Consider the following 21212-nt stretch of genomic DNA (forward strand, 5'->3'; position numbering starts at 1 on the left):
CGTTTCTTCAAGCATCCCTAGAGATTTTTTCTTCCTTGGGCTGATGGTTGCAATCAGAATCTTACAATACAAAGTACAAGTTGTGTTCTAGCTTTTTTCTCTTCTAAACATCTGTCTTATTTTGCCTTTACAGAAACTAATGAAGGAACCAATGGAGTCTGCAAGACTTATTCACAGCAGTCTGTGCCCTTTTCATGCAAGACTCCCATAGCTCTATAGGACATTTTACTCAAATGAGGATTAAGGAACTATATTCTTCTTGTTTCGGCATATATTTCAATTCCAAATGGATCTTAATAATTTACATTTTGGAAACTATAGCAGCAAGCAGTAGGACACAATTTTAGAGCACTGGGTTTATTTGAAGTCTGCTGATCTCAGCGCAACAGATTTAACTCCTCTTTCAGCCATCAATAATGAGCCTAACCCTTCTTTCTTTGAAGGCAATATGAAATCTAGCTCTGACTTCAGTAAGAATCAGCTTTAAGCCCTGGTTAAATTCATAGGAGTTTTACTGATTTACACAGTGAAAGTCTCTTCGGTACTGACTTAACTCCAACAGCTTCTCCAGCGGCCTGTGAGGAGCTTTGCGCTCAGACACTGGAACAGCACAAAATACACGCTGAAAATAGGTCAACGAGTGAACCCAAGGCTAAAGCCGCATTCCTTGAAACCCGCAGGCTTAACTTCAGCTGTGGCCACCTACAGGGGCTGGACTACCCCCCGGTTTTTGGGGTACCCCCGAGAGGGGTGGGCACAGGGGCTGAGCGGACCAAGCCGCAGGTCGCCATGGCGGCGCGCAGGCCCGGGGGGCCGAGGCGGAGCCTGCCATTTCCGTAGCCGCGGCCCGGCTCCCCCTCCAGCCCGGCTCCCCCTCCTGCTCCGCCCCGGCCCGGCTGAGCGGCGGGATGGGGCCCGACATGGAGCCGCTGCTGCGGGCCTGGAGCTGCTTCAGGCGGAGGAAATTCCGGCAGTGCGCCGAGCTCTGCTCGCAGCTGCTGGAGGCGGCGCCCGGCGAGCAGGTAGCGGGGCCGGGCCGGGCGGGGAGGCCGGGCCGGGGGCGCCGAGGGGCCGGGCCGGGCCGGGCCGGGCCGGGGTGGGGGTTCCTCGGCGGTGCCCCTCGCTGTGCTCGCAGGTGCTGCTGGAGAGACCCGCTGCGAGCCCTATTAGCGGGCCGGGGCCTGGCCGGGGCGGCACCGAGCTGCCCTGCCCCTACCCCTGCCCCGCCCTGGCCCGCCGGGTGAGGGGAACGCAGCCCCGACAGCAGCGGGGAGCCACCGCTGCTCGCCCTCCCTGAACACTTGGAGCTGCCGAAGGAGGAAAAGCCAAGGCCCTAATCAGTCCTGTTTGCTGTTGATTTTACACTGATGTTCGGTGTCACGGTGACTGAAACCCTTTTACCTCAGCCTGGCTCCCAGCACTACCACAGAATAGCCCTCTCTGTTAGCTTTCCACAGTTGCAAAGTTGCAAACATTGGACATCTGTTTTATACCTACATATTTTTTCACTGTTCTGTAAATGGAAGGATATGGTAACATTACATCTGAATTAATATTTCTCTGTGTGACAAAGTTTTTACAGCTAGATTTGGAAAGCAGCAATCAAATTGATCGTCTTCATCACAGTTACTTTATAGTAAATCATGTCTCCCAAAGCATTTTATAGGCACAGTTTTTAAGAATCTTGAAGGCAATTCTTTTTATCACAGGGTAAAAGTATCTTTAAAGAAAGCTGCGCAATCACATGACTGTGTAAATATATAGCACAATAAGTGTTTACATTGGTTTAGGATAGATATTTAAAAAGTGCTTTTGTTTATGGTTTATACTCTAAGGCACCAACAAAGAGCCACGAGCTGAAAAACTCTTACTAAAGAAGAAATTCCAAGAAAATTCATCCTGAACACTAAATGGAATTGAGCATCACTTCTGTGCACGTCAAAAGCTTTAAAACGCAGTGTGTGCATTTCAGCAGTGTATTTCCAACCTACCTGAAAATTTAGAAGGAAATGTCTTTTGCTTTCCGTAGAGATAAACTTGAAATATAGTTTGTTTTGCTGTTGCTCGATGTAATTTTCTTGAGGAATCCTTATCAAGTGCTCTGCTTAAGCAGGAATTAATGATTTAAAAAATACTTTAAAATGAATCACCTACATTAGAAAAATTGGAGTATTGGCTAAGTCATTTTCAAGAATGCAACTTGAACCAGACTTGCCAACTCAGCATACAAAATCTTGCTCTTGAAATCTGTTTAGGTGAAACATTTTCTAATTATCTAAGTTAAAATATAGCTTCAACGTTCATGGCAGAGTTAACATAGAATGGAATTTCTCTATGTAAGTCAATTGTTCTCATTATGTTTCAGATGTAGAATTTTGTTGTAACCAACACAAAATCTTAATATCGGTTATCTGTCCATGTACACTTGTATTTTATTACTCCGCTTCTCATACTTAAAGCCTGGCATGTCTTTTCCCTAGCTGTGTCTTTTCCTAGCTGTGGTCTTTTCCCTAACTTACAGCTCCTTACCTTCGAATGCCTGTTGCTTTCAGGTACCAATCTGTCACATGTTTACCCTGCCTGACTTCAGGCCTAGAGAAAAGGAAATAGTAATATGTCTCACAAATGTATTTTATATGTAGTTGAAACCTTACAAGCTATTTTTAACCTACTTAATACAACATAATGAAAAAAAAAAACAAAAAAAAAAACAAAAACAACAAAAAACATATGTTCATGTACTGCAGTGTGTTTACTTTGCATTTAATAGAATTGTTACTTTTAGAAATCTTTGAAAAATACTAAACTCTAACGTTGAGGCAATTAAAAATCAGTTTTGTTGCTGTGATTGTGAATACTATAAAAGTGATTTAAGATTGCTTTTTTTTTTTTTTAATAAAAAAAAGTTAATTAAGAATCCAGGACCATTCTCAAGCAGATTGACTCTTGATTCCTGAAGTTTGTTTTACTTTTGAAAGTGGGGTTAATGAAATTATGAAATTGATAGTTGCTACACATTTTGATCCAACTTTATTTCTGTCCTCTGTAAGTGCCTACCAGGAAAATGGTGCTGTTGTCTGCTCATGTGAACTAAATTATTATTTTAGTATAACCTGGAGAAACATCTAAAACTGGATATGTATATCATTTCCAGTGCCTAACCTGAAATGTCCATTTTATTGTGCTTAAAAAGCACATAGGGTTTGACCATCAAATGTTTTAGAACTGCTGTCTTCCTTAATAGGGGCATTTTTGCAAATCAGGACCATGATACGTCATGCTGGACACCAGGAAAGCAAACAGACAAATGACAACACTCATGGAAAGTTTGGATTAAGTGAGCTGCTGTGTACCACAAGGCAGTACTCAACTGCTGTAATCACAGTGCCATCTGTTCTCATCCTGTTGTCCCGTATTTCACTTAGCACATGCCTCCCAACCTCTGCAACCAGTTGACAGAAGGAGCAGTAGCTTCTCTCACTGTGCAGAGATTCATTTCTTTGGACAGCCTTAGAGGAGATAGTACAGACCAAGCCATAGGAGATGGTATCCTTTAAAGAGATGCCCAGGAATGGTTGAGTTTAACTGAGACTGTTGCAGACCAGAACTTTTTCAAGCTCAGGCAACTAGCTTTCTCCCTTGTAAGGCATGATTTAATGATAGTAAGTAAAAGAAGAGACTAACAGAACATAATCTGAGTGTTGTCATGCCTAAGAGAGAAGACTGTATGCCTGACAGCCTGTTTTTCCCAGCTGTGTCAGCTGGTCTGCTAAATGGTATCACCACTTCTGCTCCATTGCAACAGCAACACTGTCACAAAGCTAGAAGCAGTTGAAATCAGCTCTTTACAATACCCTAGGAAGTACGTATTTTTGCCAGTCACACTTATAAACGAAATATGTTTTCTTGGCTAGTACATCCTGATAAGTGTATGGAGAGTGGTAAATTAAGAAATATAACTTAGTATTCCGAATGTGTCTTCTGTAGAACACAGTAAGATGATTTGAAGATCTGAAAAATAGGTATACTGATGATCTAATACTTACATTATGTACATTTACAAGCTATCTTAATTGGTGTAGAACTCTCTTTGAACTTGGTCATCAGATGTGGCAGGCATCAGAAGCTTTTAGAGGTATGGTGGTGACCTTTTAGCCAACTGAGCTAAAATCAGGAATTTTCTTATGCAGTGGTATCAAATCAATTATAAAGTTGCATGCTTATAAAACACATCAGTGAAATCAAAACGTTTAAAAATCAGTTACGTATTCCTAAAGAGTTCTTGAATAAAATATGATTAACGTTGTGATAGAATGATAATCAACTCCTGCTGAGTTCTATTTTGTGGAAGACAAATATTTTTTTTATATAAAATGTTTTGTGCACTTCTTCATTTAAAAATAGGAATATTATGTTTATTGATGAAGTTTACTTCTGTGATAATAATCTTATCTGAAGATAGATAAAACTGCATGGTCTATAACCAGCATTTGGGCATACAAACACACAGAGCACTGATGTTCAATTCAGTTATTCCCTATTGTAACCAAGCAGACATTGTCTTCTATGTTTATAGTAATAGAATGACCTAGAGGAAATACAATCCATGGCTGTCTCTGTTGATCATCCTGATTAGTTACCTAATCTGATTACTCTTCTTTGTGTTCCATATGTCAGATTTAAGGCAGTAAACCAGCACCAATGTACAAGGCCTGCTGTAGTTTAACAAAAAATAAATAAATTGCCTAATGTAATTAGTGGACATAAAGTGGATGTCCTGCCTTTAACTTGATTAACTGTCTGCTGTGAGAATTTGCTCTTGTTCATTTGTCCTTTTTTTCTCCCAGGGTATGCTTTCAACTACTATTACTTACATACAGTTTTTTTTTTAAGATCGTAATAAAAGTATCACGTATATGTTCATGTACATGGAACTTGATATGAAAAAGCTGGGATCAGCTATTGGTTCAAAAGTCTGTAATTAATAAATTTATGCATAACATTGATACATACAGTAATGTCACTGTTCCTGGGTAATATTTTTTGTATTTCTGCTCTTCTTGAAGAGCATTTTCATATATACTGATTTTAATATTCTGCTTGTATTAAATCATACTCAACTGAAATAAATTGTAAAACGAAGCTTTTTTAGAATATAGGGTATGTATTCTTGTTTCATTTCCTTTTCTAAGCTATAAGCATCAGAAAACTTTGTTTTTCTAAATATTTTTGTTCTTAAAATTAACCGACTCTATACATTAATTTTAAAATACCCTCAGTGGATTTAGAGATCTGGGTTAAATCCTTCCTTCGTTGCTTTTACAATCTTATTAATTTCAAAGAAGATTTATATGTGTAAATGAAGAATAAATTTGACCTTTTGTTTTGAGGTACAAGCTTACAGGACAATGCTATTTGTTAATCCTCTCAAAGAAATCTTTACTCTGAACCTAGTTCCAGTGGATTACTTGCACAAGTAACAGCTACTGGATCCACCTATGTTAAAACACATTTTAATTTTAGTTTCTGTTTTTTCTATCTTGTTTTCAATGAGAGCGTTCTATCCCCTGCTTGAGTTTCTTAAGTTAGTTCTTGTCAAAAACTGAAAAACTATGTTAGGATGTACACCAAATATTAACATCTACAATTAAGACAGAATATTGTTTTTACTAAGTATAATTGATCAACTTTATTTTTTTTCTAAGTGATGAGGGGTGTCACTTTCTGAACATTATTAGCAGTATGAATGCTCCTACATAGGCGAATTTGGTTCATTTCTATTTATTTATTTATTTAAACTAATGAATAGTGCCTGAAGTGAGATACACAGCTGTAACATCAAGGCATTTCTGAGTTAGTGTTGACGTGGTATTCTTAACCTTGCCCTCATTAGTTACTGTAGCACATATGGTATGGAAGATCACCTACTGCTCTTAAACCGTTTTCTAGTACACCATATGTGCTGTAACACTCGGACACAATGGGGTGAGTAAAATACAAGCCCAAATATTGCAATGTCCTTTCCTTTATTGCTTAGGTAGATCAGCTTGTTTTGTAGAGAACAAACACTATAAATAAAATTACATATTAAATGAACTCCATACTCTTTTAATAAGATGTGATTAAAATGTAAAGGTGATTTAAGTGCCTTGCTCAAGCACAAGTATATCTCAGACAGCTCAGATTAATCCCTCCCTTAAAGTTTAGTTCCATGTACTCAATTCTTAAGCTCTTTTATGCACTCAGCACTGATGAACAACTTTATGATTTCAAATATGATGCTTAAAAGGGCATAGGATTTGCTGCGTGCTACAGAAGGAAGATGAAGGCATCACTAGTGTTCCAGGTACCTGCTGTCCTGGAATTTACTGAATAAAAATGGGAATCTCAAACTGGGAGATGTAGACCATGTGTCATACTATGCAGGAAAGGAAAGAGCCTGCCCTCTCCAATCTCTTGGTGAAGCATGAAACAGTGGTGTGCCCTGCTTGCAAAAGAATCTAACCGCATGCTGGGTACTATTTAAGAGGAATGTAACCAGTAGACTGAGTGAAGTGATTCAACTTATGTATTTACTAGAGTCCATCTAGAATACATCCAAGTTTGAGCTCTCCATTAAGAGTTGTTGCCAATTGGAGCAGAGAACCATTGAGGTGATCAGGGGATGGAGCAAGGAGAGGCTGAGGGAACTGAAGTTGTTCAGCTTGGAGAAGACATTGATGTGGCCTGATAACAGCCTTCTAGTACTACTCAGAGGGTGTGAAGAAGACAGAGCTAGGCTCTTTGCAGCAGTGGTGCATGGGGAGAGAGACCACAGACATCAACTGAAATGAAAGAGGTTTTGACTTGATATAAGGAAAAACGTTTCTCTGATCCAGGCAGAGGAACAGGTCGCACAGAGGCACTGTGCAATCTCCATCCTTGGAAGGTTTCAAGACCTGACAGGACAAAGCTCTAAGCAATCTCACGTGACCTCACAGCAGAGATTGCTTTGAGCAGGGCTTTGGACTAAAGAGCTCCTGAAGTGTCTTTCTGCTCTGAATTATCCTGTGATTCTATATTGAATTGAACATAGCTGGCTTAACTGTGGTAGATTTACACAAGGCCAGATACATAAAAAATTTACCAATGCCTCTAGGATCAGAAAAGAAATAATCAGACTCTACAGAAGATTCATGGTGATGTAGACAAAGTAATGTCTGTCTCCCACCTTCCCTATATTTCCCCCTAAAGCTCAGTTAATATGCTGGGGTCCCTGCAATTGAACAGCAGAAGCACTGAAGAATCATTAAATACTATATAAATGTGGTAATTGCACAACAAATTATGATAGAGCCATGTTTCCTGTTGTTATTATTTACTTAATTTCACCTCAATTTTTCAAGTGTATGGAAATTCCAGCTGTTTGAGGTAAACTTAATTAGGCTGCTGTTTTTAGTTCATTAAAGCATTACTGTCTGGTATGCAATAAATATGTCACTTCTATCATAAAGGTACAAAAAAAAGAGCTTTTGTCATGTGAAGAAAATTTCCTTTATGTACTTGTGTGATATCGGTGTCAGCACCGCCAGCAACCAACAAGGGATTTTATTATGCAGGAATTATGAAGTGTGTGGCTTAATCATCTAGTTAACTTTTGAGAAATTTGCTTACATTTTCCTTTCCTTTCCTCTCCTCTCCTCTCCTCTGAAAATAGACCATCTTTCACTTTAGTAATTCTGTAATGTTAATCTAAGTTTGGGCCAGCATGATTCCACAGCAGCAAAAAAACAAACAGTGTCTGAAAAAAGTACTTACTGTAAATCTGCTTTTGTTCTGTAACATATTGATGAACTCAGAAATGTCTGTAAATTGAGAAAATGCAATAAAATGGAAATTTGGATATATGTGTCAGAAAATGTTTCTGCAAGATAAGGAGGTCACAAAGTATTTTGATTTAATTTCATAATTCTTTGGGTGTTCTTCTTTACTTTTTGTTGCTTCTCCATTCTTCAATTTCTCTTCTTTTCTTTTCAGGAGCCTGATACTGGATACTCCGTGTTTGAGGTAAAATTCTTTCCCTAAATATAATCATTAGATGCAATAATTGGGAAGTATTTCTAATATGCTGAATAATACTTGTTTCATTGTTAAATCCTTAATGGCATAAACTTGTTTTTCATCACTGGTGAGGCACTATTTTGATAACGGTTATTTTAAATAGGCAGTTTTTATACAAAATAAACATATATTTCTCTCACATATTTTTCAGGTTTATTCAGCAGTTCAGTAGCTCAGTGCCTTGTGAAAGCTACAGTGAATCTATCTTGAACAAAATGACCTCCATCAGCTAGCGAGATTAGGAAAAAAACAGTGTGTATTTCACAGATCGAACAACCTTTATGTTCTCAGGGCTTTTTCATGTTTCATCTAATCCAGTGTAATGGTGGGCTATTACCCATGCCCTTCCTGCTCCTGCAGCTCTTTCTCCCTGCCTACCTTGTGTAGAGTGTGGAATCTTGAAGCTGCGTGATGATCCCTTGCTGTGCTAATGGAAGACTGAGAGTAATGCATTGTTCATTCTGTCCGTGTTACTACTAGATTACAGCAATGGGAAGGAGAGTAATGTGCAAGTCTTGGCTTCTTTTAGCCCTAGCCCACAGTTAGAAACATATTCTACAAGTCTCCTATTAGTTCCAGTGAAGTCGTGTAAGTTGTTTGAATACAAAATGATTTCAGGGAAATACTGATGGATATCTTCTTGATTTTAAAGATCACGTTTCAAGGTAGTTATTGCAGTCTGTTCTTTTAGGCTCTGTGTTGTACGGAATAAAATTTGTGGCATGTCCCTTTGGAGATGGCTGGAACTGGACCTTATCTAACACATGGCAGCTTATGGACTTTTCTCACAGAGGCCACACCTGCAGCTCCCCGCTACCAAAATCTTGCCATGTAAACCCAATACAACCCTGCACAGGGGGAGCAGATGATACAAATGGAATCTGAGACAACAGTTCAAGTAGACAAACTTGTACAAAGTAGAGGTCTCAATATCCGTACATGGTTACTCAGAAATGCATGAATTTATTTTCTCGGCTTTTTGTGATCATAAGTCAGCTTTCCTCTTGCTGTTGGCAATGTGGCTCTTCCAGTTTAGTGCTGTTCTTACTCATCTTAATTGACGTTTTTCAGCTTCTGCTTTAGTTTCAGATTAAAATGTTACAGGTTTTCACAGAGCAAAAACTGTGCATTGTACTACAGTAAACTACTAAAGCTAACTAAATGTTACTTTTGTTTTAAATGGGTCTTGTTAGTAGTAGTTAAGAATTTTGAAGTAGTAAAAAATTTTCTTGTCTCCTAAGGTAAAGGTCATCTTTCTGTAGCTTAAGTAACGAATTTGACATTCTTTTTCTTGCTGTTCTAGTCAGAAATTGTATAACAAGCATTGCTACGGGCAATACTATCATCTACAGACTGATGTCTAATTAACGAATAATACATGATATTCAAGATTATTGTTGGCTGTGAAGCCCCAGACTAGGAGCTTAAGACTGGAAGAGCAGCCCAAGGAACCTATTGTTCATGGCAGATACATCTGATAATCATAAAGAAATGTATGGCTTTAAAAACACATCCTCTGATATTTGTTATTGGAAAAAATCAGAGCAATATGTCTATGTTAAGAACTGTTCTGTTTTAGCAATTAGCTTAGAGAAGTTGCTACTTTCAATTGCCAGAAAAAGATCGTTACTATGGGCAGCTTTTCTTATAACTGTTAGGAAATTATTAGCCTGTGTTTGAGTATACTGAGAGCTCTAATTGCAACGTGTTCTCAATATAGACTCGGTTATGTTGACTTCAGACATACATGTCTTTGAAAAAAGCAGACTTCCTTCAAGTTGTTAAAAAAATCAACAAACTAACTACTTGTCTAGAATAATGAAAGATGGTTAAGGATATTGAACATCTAACTGTAAATATCAATGCTAATTAATGGTTGTCACCCTACTACAGAGGAAGAAATTAAAAGATAATAAACAAATCTAGATTTCGTCTGTCTGGCCTAGATTCAAATCACCCTGCTTTGCTACTTTCTCTTCTTACTTGAACAAAGGTTTCTAATTGTGGCAGAACTGGCTGCCTAAATGCCTCCTTTATTTCTGCTTGGAAGAAAATTAATGTTAAATATCTCAACATATTTAGGTATACTTTCTTTTTGTTAGGCAGTTATCAAGTTGCATAGAAATATTATATCAGATAAGGTTAGAGGAAGGCATGGTCTGAGAACTGATGAACAAGAAATGTCTCATTACATAACGACTTAAATTATGAAATCTTCTCTCTTTTATTTAAAGAACAGATGTTGCCATGTGTTGGGCCTTCAGTTCCATTAAGAGTAGCATAATTCTGTTTCTATTCTGAAATGTTTCCTTAGCAAATATTAGTGATTCTTAGATTAGCTGCCCCTAGAGAGTGTGAGTGACCAGGAGCGCGGCGACCAGGAGGGCGGCGAACAGCATGGGCAAACAGGGCGTGGCATGTCAGAAGGGCGTGGTGCAGCAGTAAGGGCGTGGCATGGCAGAAGGGCGTGGCGTGGCAGTTAGGGCGTGGTGTGGCAGTTGGCATGGCAGTTAGCACAGGAAGGGCAGAGCGCTACCCCCCACCCATACGAACATGTCCTTTAATGGCGGTCTACCGCTAGCTCAGCTGCAATGGTGTACACCAGGCACAGTGCGCTCTCCAGGAAGTCTCCAGGCGATGCCTTCCCCCCACCAGCCCCACCTTCCCAGGTGCCCCTACGCAACAGGTTTGAGGCCCTGGAGCTTGAGCGACAGGTAGCTGAGGAAGAGGTAGAAAGTCTACCCAGGAGGATGCCTAGGGCAAGGAAGTCGACTCCACGCCTCAGGACTGCCTCCACCAGGACAGAAAGAAGGGTGATTGTTGTGGGCGACTCCCTTCCTGTAGGGAAGTCTGTTACCTCCCTGGGGCCAGGGTCAGGGACATTGCCAGAAAGCTTCCCAACCTGGTTCGCCCCTCTGACTATTATCCTCTTTTAATAGTCCAGGCTGGCAGTGATGACATTGAAGAGAGAAGCCTGAAGACCATCAAACAATTACTATAGGGGACTGGGACGGTTAGTGGATGGAGCGGGAGTACAGGTGGTGTTTTTGTCCATCCCTATGGTGGCAGGGAGGGGTACAGAGAGGACACGGAAAGCCCACCTGATAAACATGTGGCTCAGAGGCTGCTGCCAACACAGAAATTTTGTGTTTTTTTGACCATGGGGCGCTTTACTCAGCACCTGGCCTGATGGCCACAGATGGGTCCCTATCTCTAAGGGGAAAACAGATCCTGGGCCAGGAGCTGTCGGGGCGCATTGAGAGGGCTTTAAACTAGGTGAGAAGGGGGACGGGGCTGAAACAAGGCTTGTTAGAGCTGTGCCAGGGATAACAATGGCAAGACTGGGAGAGAAGGCAATGGCCCAGCTGAATTGCATCTACACTAATGCACGCAGCATGGGTAACAAACAGGAGGAGCTGGAAGCCACTGTGCAGCAGGCAGGCTACGACTTGGTTGCCATCACGGAAACGTGGTAGGTCCACTCTCATGACTGGAGTGCTGCAATGTCTGGCTATAGGCTCTTCAGAAGGGACAGGCAGCATGGAAGGGGTGGTGGTGTGGCTCTCTATATCAGAGAGAGTTTCGATGTCTTGTAACTTGAGGCTGGGAATGATAAGGTTGAGTCCCTATGGGTTAGGATCAGCAGGAAGGCCAACAAGGGAAGCATCCTGGTGGGGGTCTGTTATAGACCACCGAACCAGGATGAGGAGACTGATGAGGAGTTCTACAGGCAGCTGACAAAAGTTGCAAAATCGTCAGCACTTGTTCTTGTGGGGCACTTCAACTTCTCAGATATATCCTGGAAGTACAACACATCCCAGAGAAAGCAGTCTAGGAGGTTTCTGGAGAGTGTGGAAGATAGCTTCATGACACAGCTGGTTAGTGAGCTTACCAGGGGAGGTGCCCCGCTAGACCTTCTCTTCACAAACAGAGAAGGACTGGTGGGAGATGTGGTGGTTGGAAACTGTTTTGGGCAGAGTGACCATGAAATGGTAGAGTTCTCCATTCTTGGAGAAGCCAGGAAGGGGACCAGTAAAACCGTTGTATTGGACTTCCAGAGGGCTGACTTTGAGCTGCTCAGGACACTGGTTGGTAGAGTCCCTTGGGAGGCGGTTCTGATGGGCAGAGGAGTCCAGGAAGGCTGGGCGCTCTTCAAGAAGGAAATCTTAATGGCGCAGGAGCGGTCTGTCCCCACGTGCCCAAAGACGAGCTGGAGTGGAAGAAGACCGGCCTGGCTGAACAGAGAGTTGTGGCTTGAGCTTAGGAGAAAAAAGAGGATTTACAATCTTTGGAAAAGAGGGTGGGCCACTCGGGAGGACTATAAGGATACCCAGTACCCTGAATTGGTGGAAGGGGATGGGGAGCAGAATGTGGCCCTCACTATCCATGAGGAAATGGTTGGCGACCTGTTACGGCACTTGGATGTATGCAAGTCAATGGGGCCAGATGGGATCCACCCAAGGATACTGAGAGAACTAGCAGAGGAGCTGGCCAAGCCGCTCTCCATCATTTATCAACAGTCCTGGCTATCGGGGGAGGTCCCAGTCGACTGGTGGCTAGCAAACATGACGCCCATCTACAAGAAGGGCCGGAGGGCAGACCCGGGAAACTATAGGCCTGTCAGTTTGACCTCAGTGCCAGGGTAACTCATGGAGCAGATTATCTTGTTTCATCACACGGCACTTACAGGGCAACCAGGCGATCAGGCCCAGTCAGCATGGGTTTATGAAAGGCAGGTTCTGCTTGACAAACCTGATCTCCTATGACAAAGTGACGCGCTTGGTGGATGAGGGAAAGGCTGTGGATGTGGTCTACCTTGACTTCAGCAAGGCTTTTGACACCGTTTCCCACAGCATTCTCCTCAAGAAACTGCCTGCTTGTGGCTTGGACTGGCGCACGCTTCGTTGGGTTAAAAACTGGCTGGATAGCCGGGCCCAAAGAGTAGTGGTGAATGGAGTCAAGTCCAGCTGGAGGCCGGTTGCTAGTGGCGTTCTCCAGGGCTCGGTACTGGGGCCAGTCCTTTTTAATATCTTTATCGATTATCTGGATGAGGGGATCGAGTGCACCCTCAGTAAGTTTGCAGATGATACCAAGTTGGGTGTGTGTGTCAATCTGCTTGAGGGTAGGAAGGCTCTGCAGGAGGATCTGGATAGGCTAGACCGATGGGCTGAGGTCAACTGCATGAAGTTCAACAAGGCCAAGTGCCAGGTCCTGCACCTGGGGTGCAATAACCCCAAGCAGAGCTACAGGCTGGGAGATGAGTGGTTGGAGAGCTGCCAGATGGAGAAGGACCTGGGAGTATTGGTGGATAGTCGGCTGAATATGAGCCAGCAGTGTGCTCAGGTGGCCAAGAAGGCCAATGGCATCCTGGCTTGTATAAGAAGCAGTGTGTCCAGCAGGTCTAGGGAAGTGATGGTCCCCATGTACTTGGCTCTGGTGAGGCCTCGCCTTGAGTACTGTGTTCAGTTTTGGACTCCTCGCTACAAGAAGGACGTGGAAGTGCTCGAAGCAGTCCAGAGAAGGGCAACGAAGCTGGTGAGGGGACTGGAGAACAAGTCCTATGAGGAGCGGCTGAGGGAGCTGGGCTTGTTCGGCCTGAAGAAAAGGAGGCTGAGGGGCGACCTTATCACTCTTTATAAGTACCTTAAAGGAGGCTGTAGCGAGGTGGGGGTTGGTCTGTTCTCCCACGTGCCTGGTGACAGGATGAGGGGGAACGGGCTAAAGTTGTGCCAGGGACGTTTTAGGTTGGATATTAGGAAGAACTTCTTTACTGAGAGGGTTGTGAAGCATTGGAATGGGCTGCCCAGGGAAGTGGTGGAGTCACCATCCCTGGAGGTCTTTAAACGACGTTTAGATGTTGAACTTAGTGATATGGTTTAGTGGAGTACTTGTTAGTGTTAGGTCAGAGGTTGGACTCGATCTTGAGGTCTCTTCCAACCTAGACAATTCTGTGATTCTGTGATTCTGTATTTCAGTACCGACTGGTGTTTGTTTTCTCCCCATTGATTTGCTATCTCTATAGTCTACATGGTCAGGTAGTCTAAGGTTATGTTTGCCTTTCCACACTACTCACATCGCTCCACAGGACATTTAACATAGCAGTTTATCATTTCAGGTGTCTATTAAGTACTTCAATAATCTCACAGACTGAGATGCTTATACATTTACACGCTTTTACAGTTTATGCTCTGAATTTGAGATGATCTTTTTAAAGACTATCACTTTTGGATACTTAATGCTATAGTAATGTATCTTGAACCTCTGGTTATGAGATCTTCCTTCTTTCTTTACAGATGCCTGTGAAGGGAATTGCTTTGCATTATAGTGGCTTTACTTAGCTTGCTCTCCCATCCCAATTTAAACAAGGTGTCCATCAGCAATGGGTTTTGAATGGCACTTGTAGCTGAGGATTTCTTCAGGAGCAGAAGATCTCAGTTGCCTGTGACATAAATTAGTCCTAACTTTGATCAGGCGTGAAATTCTGTCCTCCAAACTCAGGGACTTTACCTATTCCACTCCAAAAGAGTGGTCTAAGTTCTGGTCCCCTCTCCACCTCTGTCAGGCAACTGTATGGCTGGACCAGGAGGGAACTGCCAGCACGTTGCCTTGATTGACAGGACAAGCAATGAATGAGCCTGCTTGAACACATGGGCTCCCTGTGTGCTTTCCCAAACATGCTGGCGCCATGCTTGAAGCTGCACTTGTGACCTGCATGTCAGGCAATGGATTTTAAGAGCAGCATTAGGTCCACCTATAGCGTATGTTCAGATACACCCGGTTGTTCCAATCAATAGCTTATTCAAGCTTATTAAAACTGTGAAAGGAACAATAAAATAATTAAAAAAAAAAATGCTGTTTAGATGATTTAATTGGTGTCCTGAAGATACTTGTCTTTTTGTACTTTATCCTTATTCAGGCTGCCTGGAGCCTGAAAACACGAGCTTTGACAGAAATGGTGTATGTGGATGAAATCGATATGGATCAAGAAGGAATTGCAGAGATGATGCTAGATGAAAATGCCATTGCTCAAGTCGCACGTAAGAACGACTTTCTCTTAAGTACACTGATGCAACAGGAGCTGTTTTGATCAGGATTGTCATCTATCATAAAATAGTACACAATGGAGTGGTCTGTTACAGCTTTTAGCTATTGTTACAAGAAGAGCTTTCAATTGTTTTCTGATTGCATTGACCACATGATCTTGATATACTGCTTAGGCCTGTCTTCCAGGGATTTGGATGAAAAGTGTTTTGTCAGCTTTTCCTCTACATTTCTGTACTAGCTGTCTCTTTTCCATCAGTGCATTGATTTCTGGCTTCTTCTCTAGTGGGAAACAAAAGAAAAATACGCCCTTGGTGTACTAAGTATCCCATCCCTATGCCTGTACTGTAGACAACAGTCAGGCCAAATCTGACATCACTGATTCGTTGCATTTCCTACAAACATTTTCTAAACTGCTTTTGCTTTCTTCTGCTTTTCTCTTCTTTTTCCTCTCTTGCTTTCCAGGGCACTTCTTCAGCACTGTCATTGTTTCCTGCATGAAGCTCTTTTCAGTTTCATGAGATCCTATCTAAGCGGGCAGTCATTATAGTCTTCCATTACTTCTGTACTTTTTGACATTATTTCTATTTGCTGTGTTTCTCCATTATGGTCCATATGGGAATTTTTATGCATCTTATTAGATACGACTCTCAACCACCGACCATGTAAGAGAATTTAAGGGAAGAATTGGACATAGATTAGAATTAATTTTTGAATCATTAAAAGCTTTTCTTATCTGGATAGAAGTAGGCAACTGTGTATTTTTATCCATCTGATTGCATTTTTTAAAATTGTCATTACATGCTTGGTCACATATAAACAGTCAAGCAGTACTCAAGTTGTGTTTATACATTTTGATAATTTAATTATATGTATTTGTCTCAAAACAGCATAGTAATCTTACTTAAACTCTTTGCACCCTGTGGTAAAGACCATCTGCCAAGAAAAATCATTTGAGGAATATTATTGAGAAATGGAGCATTCAGGAAAAATACTTTCATACTAAACTGAAAAAGAGGTGACTTTTTGGATAGAATGTCACAAATTTCAAAGACAAGGAAAATTTTTATGGTAGTATAACCTGCACTCCAGAATCACTGAGATAAATAAGATAAATAATGTTGTTCATGCTTCAAATCTACCACACGTGCCTGAGATAGCGTGTAGTTTATTGGAAAGTATAAAAACTTTCAGAGAGAAAGACTGCAGTCTTTGTTAAATTACTAAATTTGCTTGTATCAATGTATGCCATATCCCTAGTGGGAATTATCAACTGTGGCTTCAGCTGTTGCTTCTTTGTGTACTTTTTATGCCTGATATGAAGTCTTTATTTTCAAAGGTATATTTTTATATCTTTTAATATACCTTTTATATATATGTATAGTCTTTATATTCAAAGGTATATAGAGTAAATAGCTAAAACTGTGCTTAAGTCATTCAGTGATCTTTTCTTTGATGAACCAAATGAACGTTTCATTTTGAGGTTTATATTTTAATTGTTGAATTGAGTCTTGAAATTCTCATCTTGTCCCTTTCCAATTTATCCACATCCTTTTTCTGTTGCAGTCACCAAACCAACAGTCCACTGGCACCATATAGAAAACCATGTACAAAACATGGTTTTCTTCTACAGCTTAATTTTACTTTCTGCATAACAATGAAGTACTTTTCTGTTAAACTTTTTATATAAAAGTTAAGCACAGGTATCACTTCCACTTCTACATGTGACAATAAGAACAGATGCTTGCTGGATGTCGGCTTTTTCTGTTGCTGTTAAAAAGTGTTAGCTGTAGTTGGTCTTGACTTGGGGTCTTTTACTGAGGCAAACTTATCAGGATATCCTCCCCCGCTCTTGTTATAGCTTACAACATTTTAAGATTTTTAGATGTGTAGTTACACCAACTGTAGTACAACTCCTATTATCTGTAGTTTGCTTACTCAGCAGTTCAAATTCTTTTACATCAGTTACACATGCACTGGAATTTTTCATCTGTCCCTATCTTAGTTTCCCGACAGAACTATCTTAATAACAATTTATCTCTCTCTCGCATCATTAAATAATTAATCATATAGAGTCCACTAGAAACAACTACTTTTCTGTGGCTCCTCTTCATGCATATATACTGAAATTTGTATTTTACCCATTTTTAAAATTCTTGTTGTTTTGATGTGTTAGTTTTCCAGCATTCTTGTTTATTAATGAAAATACCCTGTAGCATCATTTTACAGAAAGTTCCTAGTCTGTTACTTTTGAACTCAACACCATCAATTTTATCAGCTAAGGTTGTAGTCTTGTTAAAATGTGTTACCTTGACAACATATTTTTCAGAAACTCATACTAATTGGCATTATGGATAATCACAGCTATTTTATTAAATAGGGAGTTAAAGGAGTCATCTGCAGCCATCACTGACTGCTGAAATTAAGCTCTTAAATTCTGCAGCAGCTTCTAATGAGCACATGAATTGCTGTTTTCTCTTGATGCCTATTCATAGCTAGTTCAGTTGCAATTGTCAAAGTAGGGCTCAGAACTGAGTTGCTTAGGGTGAGATCAAGGGAAATAAATCCTGTAAGCATTCTCCAAGTACATGAAAGCACAAAACAAAAATGTCTGGAAAGGGATTAAAATGCCCTGTCTTTTTTATCTTATTGTGATAGTTTTAAAAAGATGCTGAGAAAGTAAAAGACTGGTTCATTGTTTGCTAGCCTGAAAAGTTGAAAGCCCTTCGTCCATTTCTCAGAAGAAAGAAAGATGCCCTAGATACCACCTTAGAAACTCTGCTTGGTGGACTGTCCACCCTTTCTGCTGTGGAGTGAAAAATTCAAGGTTCATAGTACTTCAAAGAGCACATAATCAACAGAGAACCTAAGTGTGGCTAGCCAGAAGAGAGAGAATCCTGAGTTCTGGTCCTTATTTCAGCATCATGTACATATTGACTAGGATTTACCAAGGAGATCATGGTTAATATCTTTTTTGTATTCGTATTCTTACTTAAATAGTGGAATGGTAGCGCCTCAGAGATAATTACATCTTGAGGGTGGAAGTATGAGAGAAGGCTGAAGAAAGGGCAAACATGGGGGGTTATACTGTGGGGAAAATAAGGAGGCAGGAAACTGCCTAGCTATCAATATATAACTCCAGTTCTTGGAAGTCTTTGCAATAAGAGCTGTTCATAGGTACCTAGAAAATAAGTATGTGAGCAACAGAGATTTGTCAAGAGCTACCTTTTTCAACTTAAATCTCATTTCCTTCTGTACGTGGTAGCAAGCGGTGGACAGACAGGCTGATGTAGATGTCATATTTTACTTTTAAACAAATTTTTAAAACCTTATCTTAGACGTTCTCATAGAAGGCTAGGAAAAATGATTATAATTAAATGTCAGTAGAAGTGATATATTCAGGAACTAGTAATTCTTAATGATCCACTATCAAAGCAGAAAGTTGTGAAAAGGGGAACCCTCTATTTGTTTGCTTGGGTCCAAACCAATTCGGTATTTACATTGATTACCTTTGGATATAAATGAGTTTGAAATTTACTATGCTCTAAATTGTGGATGGGGGTCCTACATGATCTAGTGACAGGAGATAGCTGTCCTGTGGCTAAAGATTGTGGTTTACTTGATCAAACCTGGATAGTATTTGAATCCCAGGTAGAAAATATACCATTTTAAATTAGTTTGATCTCATTATTCCAATAGCCTTTCTTACTTAAACACTATCCTAAGATGTTCTTGAGAAGACAGTCTGTTGTAGAACGTGCGCAAAGGCAATATTGCTTGCCTTCAGTGAAGAGAAGGACTCAAATGATAATTTAAAATCCAGTGAAATGGATGTTGTACAGGTACTAGTGTACAGGTACTAGACATACTTGAAATCTGTAGGATATATGAGGGGGAAAAGGAAGGAGAAGCAGCACATCCTTACCATCTACAGAGAAAGGGTGAAGAGAGAAACAGAACTAGAGGAATAATCTACAGAAGATTACTTTTTCCCATGTTAATGATGACATCTTTCTTGCAGTGATCTGACAATTTACCAGTAGTACAATGCAGTTTTCTTTCTTCTTGTCTTCTTTCTCTAGTGCTATCTCTCTCCAGTTTGAACCAAGAAATTTCCAGTTTATTGTAAGACACAGGCATTTTTAAAGCCCCTTGGACAAGGGTGTAGTATCTCAAGATGAAGTGAACAATGCTCTTATTTTATAGGACCAGGAACATCTTTGAAAGTCCCTGGAACTAGCCAAGATGCAGGCCCCAGCCCAGCTGTTAGGTACGTGATAATTTATTTTTTAAAAATGTGACTTGTTGCACATAAGCAAATCCTAAATTTACATCATAAAAATGAAACTTCCAATATAAGTTATGTTTAAACTCTCTATGAGTAAATATCATTTGATGTGAGGTTAATATGCTTACCATCTTCAGGCCAGTCACTCAGTCAGGAAGGCCTATTACAGGATTTGTGAGACCCAGCACACAAAGTGGACGGCCGAGTACTATGGAACAGGCTATAAAAACACCTCGAACAGCTCTCACAGCTCGTCCAGTTACTAGTGCTTCTGGGAGATCTGTCAGGATAGGGACGGTAAGTTGCTTGACTCTGTTCTTAGAAAGCATCTTGATCATAGCACAATGACATTGTACTTAACTTAAAAGCTGCATCTAAACTCAAGTTTGAGGGAGGTCAGTATTTTTAATATTTTGTTTAAATTGTTTCCAAAGTCAAGTTTGAAAATACTACCTCATTAGTTTGCTAGTCTATTCATGGATACAATGTACATATGTACAGAATTTCACAAAAATTCATACAAGTTTTACAAATTCACAAGTTTTTTGAGACTGATTTTTATTCACTGAAGACCATGAAAAGACTATGACATGATTTCACCATAAGTATGCCGGAGTCTGTAAGATTTTCAGTTTGCTACAAAGCAATTACTAATCTTTCAGTCTCTATTACTTCAGAAGATAAAGAAAATAAGATGTACTAGTTTTATTCTGATCTATTCTCAAAATTAACACACTGCAACAGGCATGAACATGTAATACAGATTAGTAGCATGTTACTGGCAAGTTCTTAATATCACGGGTACAAACGGATCTCCCTAAATATTTCTTGAAGATCTTTTATGTATCCCACCTGCCTTCAGTTCATCTAACAGCGTAAGCTGCATGCTTAGGCACATTATGAAAGAAGTGGAGAGAGGGAAGAAAAAGGTAGTTCCAGGAGGTAGTTCATGCAACCTCTTTCAGGGATTGTATGGGAGTAGGATAGATTCCTCACTTTCAGAAAAGATGAAATTAAGATGAATCCTTATTGTGAAGCAGAGGAATGCATCTAAAACTGTATTGTTGTGTTGTTTCTTTTTTCTTTTATTTTTTTTTTTGGCATACTGCTACTATTTTGAAAATTTTCACTAAAAGTGTAGGGGATCTTCCCACTTAAAAACTTGTTTCTCCCCTTCAGGCTTCAATGATAACAAATCCAGATGGCCCTTTCATAAATCTGTCTCGACTGAATTTAGGAAACTATGCTGAAAAACCGAAACTGGCAAAGGTATGTAATTATTTTGGTTACAATTGTGATATCTGTTTCTAATTTTCTAGCATCATTCTAATGATACATGAGATTGGGGATGGAAACAATGATGAACTGTGTTCAAGATATAAATTTCATATAAATAGTGTGTTACATATCTTTCGTCCACTAACAGGGGTTATCAGACTTGGAATTGAAAATATGTGTGATGCAGTCATTTTGAAAGTATAAGGTAGCAAAAACCTACATATATACTAAAATACTCTAATAGTAAATTGCCTTGAACTCTCTGTATAGGAGTGATGAAGGGCAACTAAAAAAAAAGGGGGGGGAGGGGAACAGCAGAACCTTTCTGGTTGGCCAGAAATACAAACAGATGGCAATCCTGACCTAAAAAATTTCAACTGGTTTGGATTTTTCTCTTTGATTTTATGTCATGAATTTATGTCAATCTTTTTTATACAATTTTTTTTCATCTTTTTTGTTCGGAATTCATTTCATTTTCAATTAAGATCTTGTGATTGACAGCCAT

At 40.2% G+C, this 21212-nt stretch overlaps 1 protein-coding gene across 1 annotated transcript in view; it reads left to right on the top strand.

Annotated features, from left to right (window-relative positions):
• Positions 1–896: 896 nt before the first annotated feature.
• The window catches only part of TTC8 (tetratricopeptide repeat domain 8), a 45191-nt gene continuing 24875 nt past the window's right edge, over positions 897–21212 (top strand). The window contains exons 1-6 of the mRNA XM_084287890.1: positions 897–1022; positions 8017–8046; positions 15017–15137; positions 19348–19411; positions 19567–19726; positions 20609–20698. Coding sequence (XP_084144016.1) covers positions 909–1022; positions 8017–8046; positions 15017–15137; positions 19348–19411; positions 19567–19726; positions 20609–20698 — 579 coding nt within the window. The 5' untranslated portion in view covers positions 897–908. The remainder of the gene's footprint in view (positions 1023–8016; positions 8047–15016; positions 15138–19347; positions 19412–19566; positions 19727–20608; positions 20699–21212) is intronic.

The sequence above is a fragment of the Netta rufina genome (genome assembly GCF_964035555.1).
Source record: "Netta rufina genome assembly, chromosome: 5".
NCBI lineage: Eukaryota > Metazoa > Chordata > Aves > Anseriformes > Anatidae > Netta > Netta rufina.